Genomic DNA, 19,921 nt, shown 5'->3' with positions numbered 1-19,921 from the left:
GCACCGACTTAAGAGCTCTAGGAGGCAAACCTCCTGGACTCAACTTCAACGCAGAGTTGGCGTTAGAACCCAAGGACACAAATCTGGTGCTCACTGTACTAATAGAACTAGTGAAAACTTAAACCCTATAAAAAGTGTAGTGGCAGAGTAAGACCATCCAATCATAGGCATACTCTCTTCATTGCACCAATCAGGCTTGCTGCCAAATTTTTGGAGATATTTGGTGAACTGCACCATACTGTAGATTCGGTTTTATTTTATCTACTTTACAATGCGACCATTACCTGCAGGGTTTGCTCTGATCAAAGACAACAATTTTGAAAGGGTCATTAAATATTAAGTTTCACTACGTAAAGACATCTGCACATGAAACAAGTAAACTTTCACTCAGGGATATTTACCCCTATTGTCGAGCCAGCCCAGTGCACCTGTGGTAATCTCTTCTTTCAGCTTTTACTTGTATTCCAGCCGCCATGACCTCTGCTGTACACAATGACCCAGGCACCAGTACAAGGAAACATACAGTGAGCAGGACTGATATAAAAAGAATATGCCCTTTGGCCCAGGTATATATATATATATATATATATATATATATATATATATATATATATATATATATATATATATATACACACACATATACATACGTGTTGGAAAGAACCCAAAGGACTAAATATTGATTTTGAACTTAATAACTTTCTATAAAATTTTGAATCCATTATACTTTTTTCTGAATAACATTGTACCTTGGGATGCCTTTAACAGACATCCCCTATCTACTTTTTTGGCTGTTATTAAACATCTGTGACAGCGTATGTATTTTCTAATTTTCCCACTGATACCCTGCTCCGACGAATGACATATTTCCGTTTGTTACATGGGATAACCTCCAGTTTATATTTGCCTTTTACATCTTATATGTGACACATTGTATTTTTTATTGCAAGAATGAATTCCCCCTTCTTTCACTGTAAGTGGCTCTCAGCAACATCAATCAATGGACTTGGTTGCTGATTGGCCCTATAGTCACCTATCAAAAGTCATGGCACCCTTTATAAATTACCTGTAGATACAAGCCCATTCATCCCTGAGGAAGCTGCTAAGCGAAACGCGTTGGCTGCATCACTTATATATTCCTACCACCTATTAAGTCCAGACATCAGCAACGACAGCACCATTGATAAAAAATATCGGGTTTGCCCGGATCTCAGACGCATGTGCATGTGCAACCTAGCTGCAGCCGCGACATAAAACTTTATACCTTTCAACATATGGCCGATACGGGATTCCAAAAAGGACAGAGGTACGGAACGATACCTGTATAGCCCTAAGAAATGGGTAAGTTCTACTGCCTATCCCCGGACTTTGGGGTATTTTTGGAACAAACGGACTGTGTTTATTTCAGCTTTATTATCGGCACTTTTCATTTGCTGGCACCCATTCACTACACCTACTTCTGCAACGATTCAGTAACCTATGCCACTAGAAGCCTAGGTATGTTTTAAAGACTTTGCTTTCTCCTGGCTCCTATTCATTGACATTTGTGTATTTCCAGAGACTTGGATATTAGAATATAGACCTAATGGACTTTTTAGGTCTGTATTTTGGATAGACTGACCTTTCCAAGTGAGTTTGGTATTGCCAACCCCCTTGAAGTCAACCATGTTATTATGGTAACACTTATTTTTATCTGTGAAACTGTGTATATTTATGTATGTGTTCAGGTTGCAACCTAAGATCCTTTGTTCTAAACATTTCCAATATGTAAGTTTTATGCTACAATAAAATCTGTTCTTTCCAACACACACACATATACATTATATATATATATATATATATATATATATATATATATATATATATATATATATATATATATATATTCACCTGCGCCAAAGGACATATTTTTATATTATTCTACTGGAAGGATTGGGACTCCCCTTCTATACCATATCAGTCCTTACGGCAGCATTCAATTCCTTATACTCAATAGGGAGCACAGATCCTCACTACCATTTGTTTCCAGTGAGCAGGACTGAGCTAACTTCCATGTACACAAACTGGCTTTCTTGCAAGTCCTCCTGGAGGTTGGCCTGGGGACTTGTGCACAGCAGTGGTGCCAGTGACCAAAATAAGACTGACTAAAACGATGCTAGAAGACGGACTCTGTTGTAATATTAAGCAGAGGGATGTCACAGCAGTAACGGGAAAAGTAACTGAGGACATTCCCTTTAGTTTGTTTCCATGTATCCCTTGTTATGCAATAAAATAGTACAAAATCTTGGCTTTGGTTTCCTTCCAAATAAACATATATTAATAAAAAAAAAAAAGAACACTTTTACCTTTGTTATTGTAGCAATCAGCCATTGTAGGTGCTAAAGGGTTCTTGACCCTCAACAGACTCAGTGACAGGAAGTCTGAAGTTTATAAGAATCCTTCTCATGATCACTACCTTACTTCAAAACTTAAAAAAATAAATAAAAATAAAAATCTTACTGACAAATATTAATCGAGGTCCTTGATCATTTAACAGGCATGCCCACAAAGTATAAAAAGCCTGCACAACATATAGATGTGTACTTGAGGGGTAAAGAAAATATTAATTTAACACAGAAGCCTTTTAAACAAACATTCAATTCTAAGCTCAGACTGCATCAATGAAATGAAACAGAAAAATATTATTAAAATAAAACAAAAAGTTTATTCCAAGCAAGGTTGACGCACACAAATGATTCAGTAGTTATTGCCGTAAAAATTAACAATTAAATAAAAAGATGGGATAAATTAAACATGACAGGTAAGGCAGAACTGCAGAAAATGAATCCATGAAAAACAAATATAAAACATCTGCATGCAAAAGCTACAAGGAGGCGAAGGAACCGGAAGGTATAGAAAAGGTGAGAGCTTGGTGGATTCATACTGAACTGAGGCCAAACTTCACCAACAATAGAAATAACCTGCCCTGTAATAGGGATTTCAAGCAACCTCAATGTTCTAGTCGGGATATTAACATTTACAAGGTTCAGTAGCCAGTAGAAATGGTAGCAGTTTCATTAAGGCTAATTTATTTCTAAATAAAACCATGTACAGTATTTCAGGTATTTTGGCAGGAAGCAGCCAAATACAAGATGTCATTGGCTATAAACAACTATCTATCTTGTGGCTAATAAGAAATTGACGAAACTTGTTTTCGGGTACTATATTTACTTGCAGTCAGAACCAGCAGGATGGGGTGGTGCAGTTTGGACTAAGACAACACCCGAAATGCTGCTGGTTTCAGAGGACTAGCAGCACTCTTGATAGTTTTTGAACCCGCTACGGTATGTGCGTTCTCACTTAGCTAATGTTACTGTACTTTTTTAGAACCTTTGTTTAAATGAAATGGCACCCCTCCTTTTCAAAACCCTAAATAAACTTTATATATTCATTGTGAAAATGAGATCTCCCTTCAAGTCTCAAATGTTAATGAGGAGTCAGGGTGTTGTCAAAACAAAGAAATCTTATATTAGGAATGCCCTATGTTTGTGTTAATGCATTGTCCTACAAAAACTCACAAAGGACACATAACATTCACCTATTCAACCACTAAATCCTAGCTATTTACAAGCATTTCAAAAGCATTAAAAAAAATTTACGTTGAAATAATTACAGCCATCTTCACACTTTATTCAGATACAGTATGATGTCGTCATATGCGGCAAGTTCTATACTGAGCAGTAATCACGGACTGCTGTCCGGCGTTCTGTCAGTCCTAACAAGTGTATTGACACCGAATAGGACATCCAACACAGAACGCAAAGCCCTTCAGAGTATTGAAACAATCTAAATTTAATTTTACAGTTAAATGATACATGTGAGATTCCTTGGGGACATGGGGGAGGTTATTTTGGCATTAGGTAAGAATTCCAAACTTAAAAAGATGGAGTATGATTCAGCAAATGTATCATTGATATTTCCCTATGTAACACAGAGTATTCAGAATTTTGTGGCAAAAACAGAAGAACAAAAACAAATTTACATACTTTCTGGACAGGAGTATTTGCATTTTATGCAAATAATTCTGCAGTTGTGATGGAAGCCCTCATCTCCCCACATCAGCACCATGCTGTAGGTTCTGTGAAGAGTCCTGTAGTATTTAAGTGTAACAGTCATCTACACACAGTGGAGACAGCCATTCTGTCGGCTGAAACAGCATTCATGACAAAGTGTACAGATCACTTTCGGACCACATAGAGGCCAGTTCATGAGGTCAGAAGAGGATGGTGCAGACAGGCTAATAGTGGTCATTATATGAACATAGTCCAGTAATGATCAGATTAATAATCTAATAAAAATCAAACAGGTAATTGGCTTATTTGGGGCACTCCGACAGGACTAGCTGGGCAATATCACCATGTATATGGTCAGTGATATTTTTAGTAAAATGCTTCTCCTGACGATCTGTTCAGCTCATACTAAGTGGGTGCATAAATGACTGCCCCTTACTATAACTCAATGAAGGAAGTTCATTTGTGAATGTTTTTAAAGGAAAGGTTTCTACACATGCCCATCACAGCACTAAAAATGCATAGGACAGAACTAAAACAAAGAAACTACACCTACAAAACAAGCGGCAAACAGGAGCTGCCATGAGTAGTAGCTTAGGGAGTGCAAAACCTAATAAAAACATGAAGAATGCAAATCTTTGCATTTAGTACAAGCATACTAATCTATTGGTAGAGAATAAAATAACGGCACCATTTGATATGTTAAAGAGTCATGTAATCTCCAGATTAACTAGAAACACAGAATTGTAATCACTACGAAACTTGCAAACGTAAAGGCACTGTAGAGAGGTTACCGTGTTCCATAAGAGAATAATATTGTTTAGCTTCCAGCCGTGATGATATTGGCAACATTGACCTTGAATGAAATGTCCAATGACCTACGTACAGATTCCTGCTTATATATTTTATTTGGGCAGAAAAGGAGTAATTAGAAGGCAAGAAAAGGTTAACAAGGCCTAGCACTTAAAGCAATGCCATTCAGCATGATACTATCATTCCCTTTTGTCCAATTGAGCAAGAAAAAAAAAAACAGCCATGTTAAACTTTCCAAATATCAAAGATTGGTTTGTTAGCTGTAATTTCAATGAAGACTCTGGTACATGTTCTATCCTAAGACACAACTACACTATCAGCAACACTATGCTTTAATAAGAAATAAGAAAGGAAATCTAGGACATAATATACTGTACTGCAAAAAAACAATTCAAGAACTCACTGATTTATCTCTAACCAGTAGCTCAGTTTCCAGGATTTATTCAGGAAGTACCTAACTACTCTAGATGTGTAGGAATACGGTGGTTCAGGTTTGCCATACGATAAACACACACTTGGCCCAGGCATCCTTTTGTCAAACAATCCAAAAAGGAGCAAATTGACCAAGTAGTACTTATTTAAAAAAAAATGTAAAAAATCCTGCATAGTAAACTATTGTAACTTTGGCACTACTTTCATTGATAGAAAATCAATGATTCTGTAAGTTTTTCCACGTATGTAATGTTAAGAGCACTTTAAGATTATGGGTAAAAGGTCAATACTGGTTACAGAGGGCCATTGAAATATAATACAGCTCATGAAATGACATAGCACACATTGTAAATGCAGTCTTCACTTCCCCATCTTCCTTAGCACTCTACCTACTGTAAGATGGACCAAGAACTTTCAAAAAAGAGTTAAGACATGTTCAAAGGTTTTCAAGGTGTACAAATACCTTCCCTGCCAGAGGCACATTTCCCCTCACCTAAGACATAATGGTAAATCCAGGCACGGGGGACAGCTAGTGGAATATAAAGAGCCAGCAAAAAGAGAGGCAGATAAAAGCTCGGACACTGGCATGAGAGTTATTCAAGTATCAAGAGAAGGCCAGAGAACAGGATTGGGGTCCTCAGAGGGTATAGAACAGATGTACAAAAGAAGGCAATTCCCATAATGCAGTCGAAACCCCAAAATATGGGGGTTTTGAAAAGGCCACAAACAGATCTCCGTTTTATTTTTCTGCCATGAAGCATGGGGGGTGCCGATTCCTCAGTGCGATCACAGCCACAGCAAGGAGAGAACATCTAGATTTCCGGGCTCTTCACAGAATGCTACTGGTTTTCTGTCTCAGTTGCCTGTGAGCAGAGCAAGACTGGCACTTATAAAATGTTAAGATGGTTAAGAGGACAAAGGGAGAATTACATAAAGGTCTTGATAGGATGTTAGCGGTTTCCTTTCATGGCTTCTTTTGCAGCCAGGATTAGAGGCGTCAGGCTGGACAGTGGCTTCGCAAGTTTCAAGAACGGATGCTATAAGGGAAAAAAAATAAATACAAAATATTAAAGACTATCACTGCCACGAAACAAAGAGCAGGTGCCTAATGTTGGACAATACCATGACAAACTAACCTTCCCCCTACATATGTCGAAGGAACCAGTCCAATTAGCTGAAGCAGAGTCAGTCTGCCACTGGAATTGGTCTATCCATAAATTACAGTAGACTTCCATAGAGCTCTATTATAGATCAATAGACTAGTAGCTATACACTCTGTTGAAGCATGATTGGCTCAGGATGGAGGCCACACTCCGTTAAGAAACTTTTGATTTTCCTATGACAGGTGAAGCAGGTAAAATACAGGATAGGATCTATGACAATAGCATGGTGGTATCTGAGCTACAGTTTTAATGAGATTTTCCTATTCCAACAGTCTATAACACAAATCTTGTGTCACTGTAACAACGTATAATTGTTCAAATGTGGTGAAGTTATACTCTTATCATATTCTTTGTTAATTCAATTCTATTTTTTCATGTAAGGATGCCAATATAACCAAATGCTGTACATATGATACACATGTAATCAGTGTGTCTTCTAAATAAGAAAACCCCTAAAAGTCCTGTTAGCAAATGTTTTTTTTTTTTTAGTCATTTAAAATGAACTACAAATTGTGGAATATCACACAGGGTTTATTAATCATAATACAAGTTCTAACTACACGTTACTTGCCAGAACAGACAACATTTGTATCCATTACTACATTCCCCTATAGCTTAAGCTTTGCCACACTCTATATAGACAGATTTCTACCCACCTGTAGGAGTTGTCTGGCTGATCCTCGCTTTTCTACATCCATCTCCAAGGAGCGATTCAGGAAATCTCGGAAAATTGGAGACAGCTTTTCGGGATTCTGTAACTCTGGGGTGCCGTTCGTAGCAATCAAATACAAAGCCTGAAGAGAGAAAGTAACCTACGGTGAGCCTGCATTCTCATATTAGGATATATTTCCGGTGGTCACTATATTTCGAAAATCCCAGTGTATGCAATATTTGAATAATTTAATATGTTTTTATTTACATTCACTTTTAAGCTGTACTATTCATCATCATGTACAGAGCACCACCAATTCCACAGTGCAGTACTGAGGATATTTGTTATTCGCATCAGTCCCTGACCCATTGGAGCTTACAGTCTAAATTCCCTAACACACACACACACACACACTAACTGTAATAGTAAATGTAATCTGTCAATTGGTTGTGAAGGGATAAACACTGGGATACAGGTGTTGGGGGTCCCTCACTAAATTTAGAAAAAAAAGAACTGCACTAACAAAACATGAACTTCCTATAGAACATCATCATCTGCATAGATGTACAAGGTGGATAACTTACCCTTAGAGGGTTCTCATTGAGGTAAGGTGGTTCGCCTTCCACCATTTCAATAGCCATGATACCAAGAGACCAGATGTCTACCTTAGGACCATATGCTTTTCTGGTCACCACCTCTGGTGCCATCCAGTATGGCGTTCCCACCATGGTGCTACGTTTACTTTGCTCAGGGGTGATCTGAGCACAGAAGCCAAAGTCAGCTGCGGGAGGAGACAGAAGACAGGAATGAGAATTACATATTATGTACTATGAGCATAATTAAGCAAAGAACTGATCTATATATTACATTAAGCCAGATCCAAGTGTCATTACTAATATTTTGGTAACAAGACATAATGGCTTGGAGCATAAGAAATCTCATTGTGTACACATTTAATAAACAAAAATAAACCACAGCGCACACATTTTTAACATGAAAAATAAGTCAGATTACACAGTAAGCTTATACAACACTTGGCTCTCTGGCTGAACTACAGCACCTAACCTAATTTATCTCCAAAACATCTACTTTAATCATCCCGATATTATCCCATAGCAATGGGTTTTAGAGCTATTTCATGAATCTACAACTTCTACTACAAGTCACTGATACACAACACTGATTCATCACTTTGCCCTGTAATGTCTTGGCATCAACTATCTATCTTCATCAGATCAATAAAAAGCTCTGAAATACAGCAAGAAAAGTATGTGATTACTGGTACTGTATGGTTACATTAGTCTGACAGAAAGGTGCAAGATCTAAGCTTGACAAGTAAATGTGATTCAACTGCCTGGGTTATAATGGCAAGCACAGGTCAACGCTGAATCATAAAGGTGAAAGAAATGCTGCCTAGCTGGTTATTGTTTTAGCACAATGTGTACTTATAATTATTATTATTATTAATTTTTATTTATAGGGCGCCACTAGGTGTCCATAGCGCCGTACAGGGACAAACGAAATTACAATATGAGGTGAGACAGCACAGTACAGTAAACAATAAGCACAGTAACTCCGTGAGCTCAAAGCACAGCTAGGGGCGGGGGAGGGGAGAGGGGAAGGTCCGCATATGACGGAGACCAAGAGGGAGGGCACGGATGACAGGGAGACCCCCAGGGGGGAGAGGAGGGAGCGAGAGGGGACGGGGGAAGAGGGTCCTCAAGGAGGAGGGCAAGGTAGCTGGAGAGCAGAGTTAACAGTGGTGAAGACCGGAGCAGAGGTGACCCTGCTCAAAGGAGCGTACAATCTAAGGGGTGGGGTAGACAGACAGAGAGACACGGGGGAGAGAGGGAGAGAGGGAGAGAAGGAGGAACGGAGGATAGGGGAAGGGGAATGAAGGGGAAGAGGCAGAAGAAAAGGTAGGAAATGAAGTGGGATACTGGAAGGCTTTAAGAAAAAGGTGGGTTTTTAAAGCCCGTTTGAAACTGGACAGATTAGGGGAAGTTCTGATGGAGGGAGGGAGCTTGTTCCAGTGGAGGCGGGCAGCGCAGGCGAAGTCTTGGATATGCGCATGGGAGGAGGTAATCAGGGGGGAAGAGAGACGACGGTCATTGGCAGATCGGAGAGGGCGGGATGGAGCATGAATAGAGAGGAGGGTGGAGATGTAGGGTGCAGTGGAGTTGCCGAGGGCCTTGTAAGTAAAAGTGAGGAACTTGAAGAGGATTCTGAAGGGGAAGGGGAGCCAGTGAAGGGATTGGTAGAGGGGGGAGACAGACGAGGAGCGGCGAGAGAGGAAGATGAGCCTAGCGGCTGCGTTAGGAACAAATTGAAGGGGAGCAAGAGGAGATTGGGGGAGGCCAGTGAGGAGGAGGTTGCAGTAGTCCAAGCGGGAGATGATCAGAGAGTGAATAAGACATTTGATGGCATCTTGGGAGAGGAAGGGCCGGATGCGAGCGATGTTACACAGCTGGAAGCGGCAGGATTTAGCAAGACAGAGAATGTGGGGGCCAAAGGAGAGAGAGGAGTCGAGGATGACACCGAGGTAGCGAAGTTGGGGGACAGGGGAGATAGAGGTGTTGTCGACAGTGATAGAGAGGTCAGAAGGGGGCGAGGTGTGAGGGGGAGGAAAGACTATGAGTTCAGTTTTGGCGAGGTTAAGTTTGAGGAATCGAGAGGACATCCAGGAGGAGATGGCAGAGAGGCAGGCGGACACCCTAAAGAGGAGGGAGGGAGAGAGATCAGGAGAGGAGAGGTATAGCTGAGTGTCGTAGGCGTAGAGGTGGTAGTTGAGGCCGTAGGAGCCTATGAGTTCACCCAGGGAAGAGGTGTATAAAGAGAAGAGTAAGGGTCCCAGAACAGAGCCCTGAGGGACCCCGACTGGAAGGGTGGACGGGGGTGGAAAGAGACCCAGAGGTGGTGACGGAGAAGGAACGGTCAAGCAAGGTAAGAAACAAAACTCTTGCAGTCTCTCTCTTCAGACGATTCCTAAGCTGTGAATGGATGCACAGAAAGGTAGGGTAAATCTAACGTAGCTGAGCCCAAACAAAGATTGGAGCCTGTTATAAATGCATTTGGGGGGGAAAAAAAACTAACAAAACAAAAAAAACAAAAAAAAAGTACTCACTCAGTTTGACAGACCCATCCATTCCTAGGAGCACGTTATCGCTCTTAATGTCTCTGTGAATCACCTGATTGGCGTGTAAGAATTCCAAAGCTTGCAAACACTACGAACAGAACAAATAATATCCTCTAAAACAAGTTTGCAAATCACATGACAGCTGTATAACTGCAGGGGGTGAAGGTCAGTATGGTGCTTCTACCTACAGAGAAGGGTACGCATTGACTGGAATCGTGGGCTTTTTTGGCAATTTCTCTTTAGACTCTTATTCTGCGTATTAACAGACAGGACAAATCCCAAATGTTGATAAAAATAGTGACATTCACATGTTGATTTATGCATAGAACAACAAGGACTGATATTCACGCAACACACTGAACCAGCCATATAACAGGAGGTTTTACATCTTGGAGGTAATTTATGTTGTCATACAGATATGAACATATCCAGCATATTAATGAGTAAGTGATTTCAGACCCGCTCCTCCAAGATAAACATGTCCTAGGCTGACCGTTTAGCTATAAACCTCCAGACGCCAGCACCCACCTCCCTACACACAGCAGCTATCTGGGCTTCGTCCATGCAGGTTTCTGTGACCACGTCGGTGAGAGATCCTCCAGCCAGGTATTCCATCACAACAAACAGCTCATCTCCGACCAGGAAGCTGCAGGAAACAAACTGGATGAGCGACAGATGGGCAAACATGGATTTAGAGAAGGAAACAACATAGTTGTGTAATACATTGGGGCAGCACGGTGGCTCAGTGGTTAGCACTTCTGCCTTACGGCACAGGGGTCATGAGTTCAATTCCCAACCATGACCTTATCTGTGTGGAGTTTGTATGTTCTCCCCATGTTTGCGTGGGTTTCCTCCCACACTCCAAAAACATACTAGTAGGTTAATTGGTTATCAAATTGACCCTAGTCTTGTCTCTCTCTCTCTGTCTGTGTGTGTGTGTGTGTGTGTGTGTTAGGGAATTTAGACTGTAAGCTCCAATGGGGCAGGGACTGATACGAGTTCTCTGTACAGCGCTGTGGAAATAGTGGCGCTATAAATAACTGATGATGTTGCTGATTTAGATCGATATAGGTATAATGATCACATATTAAACATGACCAGCTTTCACCAGATTGCAGGACTCATGTGTAAAACAAAGGCTTACTTCTCTTCATAAAGCCATTAGTGTTCATGGGAAATCCTGAAAACAAGTTTTGTATCTGACTGCTAGAGGAAGCAATAAAACAATTCAGTCTGAAACGCTAATTTTGTATGTAAACACCCAGTATTAGCAACAGAAAGAAGTGAACAATTCATTGTAATATTTACTTTCTGTGTGTTAGTAAGTTAGTTATTAAATCATACCAATATTGTGCTGTGCATCTTTCCAAAATCATGCAATACCCACCCACCCTTGCTGCTATCTACCTACGGAATTCCCTACCACGCATGATCAGACTCTCCTCAGCCTTCAAAATCTTTAATCGTTCTCTGAAAACCCATCTCTTTATTAGAGGCTCCACTACTCTCAGTCTTACACTATTGTCTTTACCCTGAGTCACACTCCTCTTGTCCCGGCTCTGCCTTTTCTCACTAGATTGTAAGCTCCCTGTTTTCACATCTGTTTTCAATGTACCTTGCAAGTCCCTATTTTATATACGATCTATTCTGCTCAATATCCGGTCATCTGCGATGACAGATGTTGTCTAAATGACAAAGACAACTATATATTTCACTACAGTTTCCATTTTATAAAAAACGCCATCCACGTCAAAGACTATAAAAGACAGCATTCATCCTCACCTCTGCATCACAGATGCTAAAGTCAGAGATGACACTACTGACAACACAACCAGGGATGGGTAATACAATATATAACCACCAGCACTTGTTTTATTTCTGCTCCTGTACTGTAAGGAATAATGAGGTCACATCATCTGCCTACCAGTCGTCCAAGGTGGGAAAGTGAATTGCTTTGGTACCTGTCCAAGAAGTTTACAATATTTGGGTTCTTCAGCTCTTTCATCACGAGAATCTCATTTATTATCAGCTCTTTCTTGGGCTGCTTCTGCAGATTAATTTGTTTAATTGCAACCTGTAAAAGGGTGAAACGTGAATGTTAATTGTGAATCTTTACCATGTGGGCAACTTTTTTCTATACACAAATTTTATGCTTGATGCAGTCAGCCCCTCTTACACCACATCCTTCTAGACCTATTTGCCACATAAAAAGTAAAAAAATTCTCAGTTCTCTGTTTTGCTAAGGTCTAAGCGTGTCAGTGAAATATGGTTATACCCCTTAATAACTAGCATATTCCCCCTGCTTCTTATCTTGACCACTTTTCACATTTTTGTGCTACGTAGGTTTTGGTGGATTATTATTTTTCCCTGAGACAATGATATGTCATGATAATGGTAAGTGTGGGAGTGGACAAGTGTATGGATACTATACTTGCCCTGTAAAGTGAAAGGACTCTACAATTTTATGAGATTTAACAGCTACACTCAGTAACATTTGCAGAATTGACCAAATTATTCAATTACATTAAACGGTACATAAAATTAAATGAGTGCAGAAAGGGTGGACAGCTAGATGCAATAAGATATTACATCCTATATTGGAGGATCGATTTAATAGTATCAATTTCATCTGAACTCTATACCCGGCAGTCTATACTGTAATTTTACAATTCCAAGATACAAAATATATAAATTATGAGTGTGGGCCCACATTTTGAATATCAAATAATATGACACTGAAAGATGAGCTTATAGGAATAACTATTGGAATTGTCTCTACTTGGAAATTATGCTTCTCTATATAGCGTGTTCTGCATTTTTATATTGATTCATTGTTTGGCATTTTGTGTATTTTCCTTTCTTTTTATATATTCATATTTTATATGTTTTCAGTATGTATTGAATAAATATTATATTAAATTATATAGCGACCAGGAGCTGATTCTATACACATCTGAATTCCAGCGTACAGCGCTGCATTAATTTGTTGTTTTTGTAGATGCAATAAAATCCACAGGCTAACAACAGTGATGACATCCCACACGTCCAGGAGGCCTGAAAGTCGCTTAGTTAAATTGCTGTGACAAGTTCCCAGTGTTTGCATTGAACACGGAGCTGTGTACTGCCGGTGAGTGTTCAGTGGGACTCTGCTGACCGAATGAGGATGCTGCTATATGTTAAGTTGGCAGTAAAGGTCCTATATATAGAAAAAGTAGCCAGTCTGCATTTTACAACAATGAACAATTTCCTTAAATGGGGTCCTTTGTGGTTTAATCGGTTTTATTGTCAAATGGCATGTTTCCAAGTTCTGCAAGGAAATCAGTCTGCCTTCCATATATAAAAACTCCATAAATTATGGAACAAGGAGCTTATCAATGAGTATGTGCTGAACTTCACTAGTGAATACTTATTCCTCAGAGGATATCCACAACTGGTGGTTCGGAGGGAAATTAATTGACCATATTGTTGTATAGCCGCCGATCATGAGATCATAAACCCTTACCAATGCAATTACACAATGATTAAGGATTACTAGCTTAAAACTGCTTACACACTTGAGGGCATGATTTATTATATAGCTGTGTATGTGTATTAAAAAACTGGATAGCCACATATCCGTTTAATTTATATAATGGATTGGAGAACAAATAAGCCTGAGCTCGGTTAATCCTACAATATACAACAACAGCTGCACAGCAATATAAATGCCCTAAATGTATACAAGACAAAAATACAGTTGTTGCCATTGTTTGTCCTTACCAATGCAAATGTATGTGTATCTCGCAAAATGAAAACCTGGTCGTATTAGTTCAAAATAATTAATTTGTTTAATTTTGCTAGATACATGTTTACAGTGGTGAGAACAAGCGCTAACAAAAACTGTCTTTTCCTTTTATATAATTGTAAAAGTAGTTATAAGATGACTATTTCATGGCCAGGCAAAATTACAGGTTTCTTTCAATAGAGCTACAACTGTAACTTATATGTTTCAATACTAGTGAAGCTTCCCCAGCCTTATAGCAAACACCCATGCTGGGAACCCCCTGTTACTTGAACCACAGATTACACTGCTGAATTGTGACACTGTAGACCACTCTAAGATAGAAAGGAATACCTTTCATAGAGCTGCATTAAGAGCTATGCATTAAGAGCTATGGACAAGTTAAGCCACCAGCAATGAGCAGGACTTCTGGGTAAGGGGAACAAGACCTGTTTGCTATAAATGTTTAATCAAGAGTGGGCTGTCCCAAGGTGGAAAATCCCTTTACCCTGTGCAGTCCATGGATTCCGAAATTTACCGATCACCTAATAAGTCTTTGCAGAAAAAAATAAACTCACCAGTAGAGGCAGCTCATATAATATACCTGCCTGCCCTATCAGAAGACAACTCCTGCAAATTCTGTAGAGCTTTATTATATTTATGTTTCTATGTATTAAAATGCTACATATGCTGTATGGACACAGTTTTGGATGTTGCACAGATGGGAAGCATCACTAGCACTGAGTGGAAGATACATGCTACATTCTCACATGTAGACAAGTCACCGATGATGTGACGGGCCGTTGATGTGAGACAATGAGGAAGCCATGACATGCCAGTGACAGAACGCACAACAAATACTAAACATGTACAGAACTGGTTTTATAACAGTTCTCGGTTTTAGTATTGGTTTGGGTGAAGGGTTAGGGTAGGTCTGGGTAATTCATTCATTAAGTAAAACCCCCCCCTCCAAGCCTTTCAAAATGACTGCATGTAAATAGAATGGGGTGGGATGAAGAGAAACTGAGCCTATAGAAAGCCTGGGCCCTTAGCCTGTAAATTCTATAAGCAATATTAAAACTAGCAGGTGTCCAGAAGAAAGATAGGGAACCAAGAACTGCAGCATGCTCGGTGTGTGAGTGGGGATCACTAAATATGTAACCATTGTTATTATCTATCGGGTAACAGAAAAATCATGGTATAACATTACTTGTCACAGCCTTTACAATGTTCCAATGTATACGTGTAAAAGGCTAGGAGCATGGTAGTAATGGCAGCCAACACAGCTACCACAAATGTGCCACATCCAGCAGAACTGAAACACTGTGGTCCTTCTCAGTCTCTACACATGACTCTATATCTTCCCCTCTTCCCTTACCTGTTGGTGTTCCTCAAGGTTCAAGTCCGATGCCTTGGGGCCATCCTTGATTCCTCCTTCTCCTTCAAGCCTCACATTCTGTCCCTCTCAAAATCCTGCTACTTCCACATTCGGAATATATTCAAGATACGCCCCTTTGTCACCACGGAAGCTACGAAAACCCTTGTTCACTCGCTTGTAATCCGTCGCCTTGACTACTGTTACCTCCTTCTCTCTGGCCTACCTGACTTTCACCTTGACCCTCTTAAATCTATCCTCAATGCTGCCGCCGCCTCAATTTTCTCTCCCGCCGCTCTAACTCTGCCGTCTCCCTCAAACAGTCACTACACTGGTTCCCCATGGCCTCCTCTTCCTCACCTTTAAAGCTCTTAATCGATCCTCTCCCTCCCTACATCTCCAATCTCATCTCTACCTACACTCCTAGACGCCCCATCCGCTCTGCCTGTGACCGCCGCCTCACTACTTCACTGATCCCCTCCTCTCACTCTCGTCTTCAGGACTTTGCCCGGGCTGCTCCCAGGCTGTGGAACGGTCTTCCACGTTCCATCAGGTTAGCGCCTACTCTCAAAAGCTTCAAGCGTGCCCTCAAGACTCATTTCTTTATTCAAGTCTATCGGTCCTCCTCCTGACTCCCGTGTCTTGGCTCTCTCCTCCAGTTAGTACCACCCCATTTGTGTCTCCCCCTTTCCTTTAGGATGCAAACTCTCAGGAGCAGGGCCCTCTTTCCTTGTGTGTGCCTTCTACTATTCCATCACCCTCTGTACCTCTTGGCCTGCTTCCCTAGCCCTGTTTTCTTAGCTTCGGCCTACTTCTCGCTGATTTCTACCATCACTTTCACACATTGTCCCAGAAATAATTTGATTTGCATAACCATGTTACCTGTGTGTGTTTTTTGTTCTGTGTCATGTTGTGTCATGGCTCACTGTTTTTTGTATGTCATGTACGGAGCTGCGGACCCTTTGTGACGCTTTATAAATTAAAGATAATAATAATAACTTAAAACAAGCTGATCAATTCCAAAAACCAATTTATTTATCAGTCATTAATGTGACTTACCTCTTGACCAGTGGCTACATCAATCGCAGTAAAGACTGTTCCAGAGGCACTGAAAAGAACATTATACATTACTCCACCTTGCTTAACCATGATGACTAATATGTAACTAAACTATAACAAAGGAAAGAGGACTTCCTCTTCAGTACATGGGGAAGAACTACAGGCAAACCACAAACTAGATTGTTAACCCATCCACTCTAGAGAGAAAGCAAAAACGGTCCTGTGTGGACATACAATCTCCAACCATCGGCACGCGTGCTAGTTTCACACAGAACTCGGCCACAGTAGACAGGCAAATAAACTTGCAGAAACAAACTGCGCACATGCATACAATCTACCATACATGACCTATCCACAATGAATATACCATTTATAGTTATTAATGTAAACCCTCTGAATCAATATTTCATTTATCCCACCCTTTAATATGAATTCAGTTATGCCCCTGAATTACACGGTATTTACTTTTACATTTATATATTTATACACATGATTTCTGCCTTGGTTACTTTTTCTCAGCAGCTAATTTAAATCACCAAAATAAACCCATTGGTATAGTAAATGACTGCCAATAAATTCAGTTTACAAGTATAGCAAAAGTTACTAAAGGCTTCTATATGGGGGGTGCTATCTATGAAAATTAGATTAGATTATTGTGCAAAAACTGTGCAGTTTGTAAACTGTACTAAAAAAACTATTAGAATGTATTATTTATGTACTTTCTAAAATATTATTTCTTTATTAGATTGTATTTATGATTCTGTGTCTGTTTATGATCCATTTAAGATGGCATAATAATAATCCCTTAAAAAGGTATCTAAACTCTGATTGGCTGCTAAGGGTTGTCGCACTATTTTGCTGTTACCTGTGTGCTGATTTGCGCAGCCATTTCTCATTGTTTTTAATCTATTTCTTATTTTTTTACACACTGGTCAATATTCTAAAGGATTGCTTAACCGCTACTAAAAAGTACATACAAATCATTTTAAACCAGTGGCAGAGATAACCCATAGCTCTCTTGCATGTATAAAGAAATAAAGATGGGTCATCAGTGACTCACGACTTACATTATGTACTTCATGAAAGAAAGGTTACCCTACCAGAGATAGCTAACACAATATACTCACCCTTGCCCAATCTTTTCATAGCGGGTGTACTTCTTCTTGGGATCCCCTATGCTCACTATAGTTCCTATAGAGAAATGTAGCAAAGTGGTGAGAAAAGAACAGTTTTTGCTCCATATGGATGTATTCTGAATGTGAACATGGATACAAAGCTGTGACAAATCCCAGGACCCAGGGACATGACCTAAAACCAGACTTCTGGAGCCTTACATTCTACAGGTGAATGCACCTGCTCTCTAGCCTTTATGGTTTAGGGTTAGGGTTAGGTTTAGAGATCTCTGGCTGGCTGCTAAATTCTACCCCCTGCTGTACAGATGTACATATCCTGAGAATCCAAATACAAATGTACACATGGCTGATAAAAGGAGGTGAAAGTGTGAAACTAGTGATAAAGCGATAAATACAGGTAAAGGACAACTCAAAAACTAGCACTAGGGAGTTCATATACTACAAAAAAGCAGGGACATCGGGACGGATATAACTTACGGAGTTTCTCCATGATTTCTTCATCACTCATCTTGGTTTTCTTTTTCTGTCTGTCCGCACCCTTGGATGCACTGTCGGCATCGCCAGCAGGGGGTGGTATTGGGTCAATCACTGACCGTGTGTACATCTTTAAAGAGGAGATTGGGCATACATAAAGTTTACAGATTTTTTTTCGCTCATCTAAACACGACAAAAGTATACAGTAGGTTAACCGATATCTGCGCTTGTGTGATGAAAACCTGCGTCATGCTATACATACCACTGTTGACATAGGTCTGGAATGTCAGAAAGAAGTAACAATAGTTCAGACTGGTGCCAAGACTGTGATTATTATCTTTAAGAAAGGACATTAAAATCATAATATTTTGAAGGGTGCATTGATTTTTCTTTACTGTGCTTAGTGAGAAGAGCACACCAGTGCCAGTCCCATGTCATTAACAGGCTGAAGACCAGAGTTTATACCTCTATGACCAGACTGGTTGAAATTTGTCAATTTCTCCCAAGTTTAGGGATTCAAATTATGTTAACTTTTAAACAAGTTCTACGTGAGTTATAGGAGGCACGAGGCTTTTTAATTTTACCTCTTTTTTTATTTTTAACCAGGGGAGACCTTTAGGAGCCAGACACTCAAAAGGGTCTCACCTATTTTGAATACTACCAGGATGATCTATTAGCAACAAGCTGGGTAAACCGTGCCCAGGACACAATTCCTTAGTGAGCTAGACACTATCTGCACATATCGCCAAGAAACATATCATATGGTTCCTGGCCAAGTAATTGCACCTGCTGATCAGTAACAGCCGTGTTGGCTTGCAGAAGTCAATCTGAGGCAGGTGGTAGACTAAGAAGTCTATTTCTATTTCAAGCATCCATTGAAATCAGTAAAAAATTACTCCCAAAAGGAGCTAGCAGGTTTTTTTTTTCCTAGGTGCTTCAGCTACCTGACTTACCTTACATTAAGATGGGAGGTTTAAAAAAGAGTCACAATGTGTGAATCAGTTTAATGATATGTTTACTTGTGACAATTACTCTCATAATGCCCAAGTGTCAATGTTTCATGGAGAATTGTGACCAATCAGGTGCTGCCATTCTAGTCAACAATATCAATCAATCACGGTCTCAAAGAGAGAGACCTATGGAAACTTGCGGGGTAGTGGGGCAATGATGGTGGTTTTGACAAATGGTACACAGGTAGTAGTGGGTATCCAAGGGAGGCGACCTCCACTTTAATAATATGGGATGGGTGCAATTATTAGGAGAAGATGTCCATGAGAACATAGATTTGGGTAAATGCAACTTGTATTTGCAGGGAGGATTGGTTTCATGACAGAGTAGATACTTGTACATGGAATATAGCCCATGTGGACAGATGTTAGAGAAGAGTCTGGGCTGCTTTGTAGCAGATAAGTACAGTGCAGGTAAATGTAAAGCTATATTATTTATTTTACTATGCTTTGCTTAGCAGCAATTCATTGCTGAAACTACCAAAATGTTATGTATTAAGAAAGTTAAAATCACATGTCTTTAGATATATATTTTCCTGTATAAATTTTGTGTAAGAGCACACCTGGAATATGATGGTCACCATACAACAAAGAACATGGCAGTACTGGATAAACTACACAGGGAGGTCTGGGCATTGGAAAACTAAATGTATATGGAGAATGCTGCACCTCAAGTAAGTAAACTGTTCTCCATGCAGTGTTTGGGTGGAGGTCTTTAAAGCTTTCACATATAGAAAGGGATCTTCACAGAGAGAGCAGCAAAGATTTGAAATAATCCCTGAAATTTTTTCAACTATGAACTGTTTGAGTTATGTATTAAAAAGTTTTTAAATAAATACACACAAAACATAATAATGCCTCAAACGGA

At 39.9% G+C, this 19,921-nt stretch overlaps 1 protein-coding gene across 2 annotated transcripts in view; it reads right to left on the bottom strand.

The window, feature by feature from the left end:
• Positions 1-3,633: 3,633 nt before the first annotated feature.
• The window catches only part of PAK2 (p21 (RAC1) activated kinase 2), a 39,496-nt gene continuing 23,208 nt past the window's right edge, over positions 3,634-19,921 (bottom strand). For both annotated transcript variants that reach the window (XM_075201601.1, XM_075201600.1), the window contains exons 7-15: positions 18,050-18,176; positions 17,567-17,630; positions 16,440-16,488; positions 12,207-12,319; positions 10,774-10,891; positions 10,234-10,333; positions 7,694-7,890; positions 7,114-7,251; positions 3,634-6,331 (exon numbers count right to left, since the gene is read on the bottom strand). In XM_075201601.1, coding sequence (XP_075057702.1) covers positions 6,245-6,331; positions 7,114-7,251; positions 7,694-7,890; positions 10,234-10,333; positions 10,774-10,891; positions 12,207-12,319; positions 16,440-16,488; positions 17,567-17,630; positions 18,050-18,176 — 993 coding nt within the window. In that variant the 3' untranslated portion in view covers positions 3,634-6,244. The remainder of the gene's footprint in view (positions 6,332-7,113; positions 7,252-7,693; positions 7,891-10,233; positions 10,334-10,773; positions 10,892-12,206; positions 12,320-16,439; positions 16,489-17,566; positions 17,631-18,049; positions 18,177-19,921) is intronic.

This window comes from Mixophyes fleayi, chromosome 3, assembly GCF_038048845.1.
Source record: "Mixophyes fleayi isolate aMixFle1 chromosome 3, aMixFle1.hap1, whole genome shotgun sequence".
In the NCBI taxonomy this organism is placed as follows: Eukaryota; Metazoa; Chordata; class Amphibia; order Anura; family Limnodynastidae; genus Mixophyes; species Mixophyes fleayi.
This window is presented reverse-complemented; position numbering and strand designations above follow the sequence as displayed.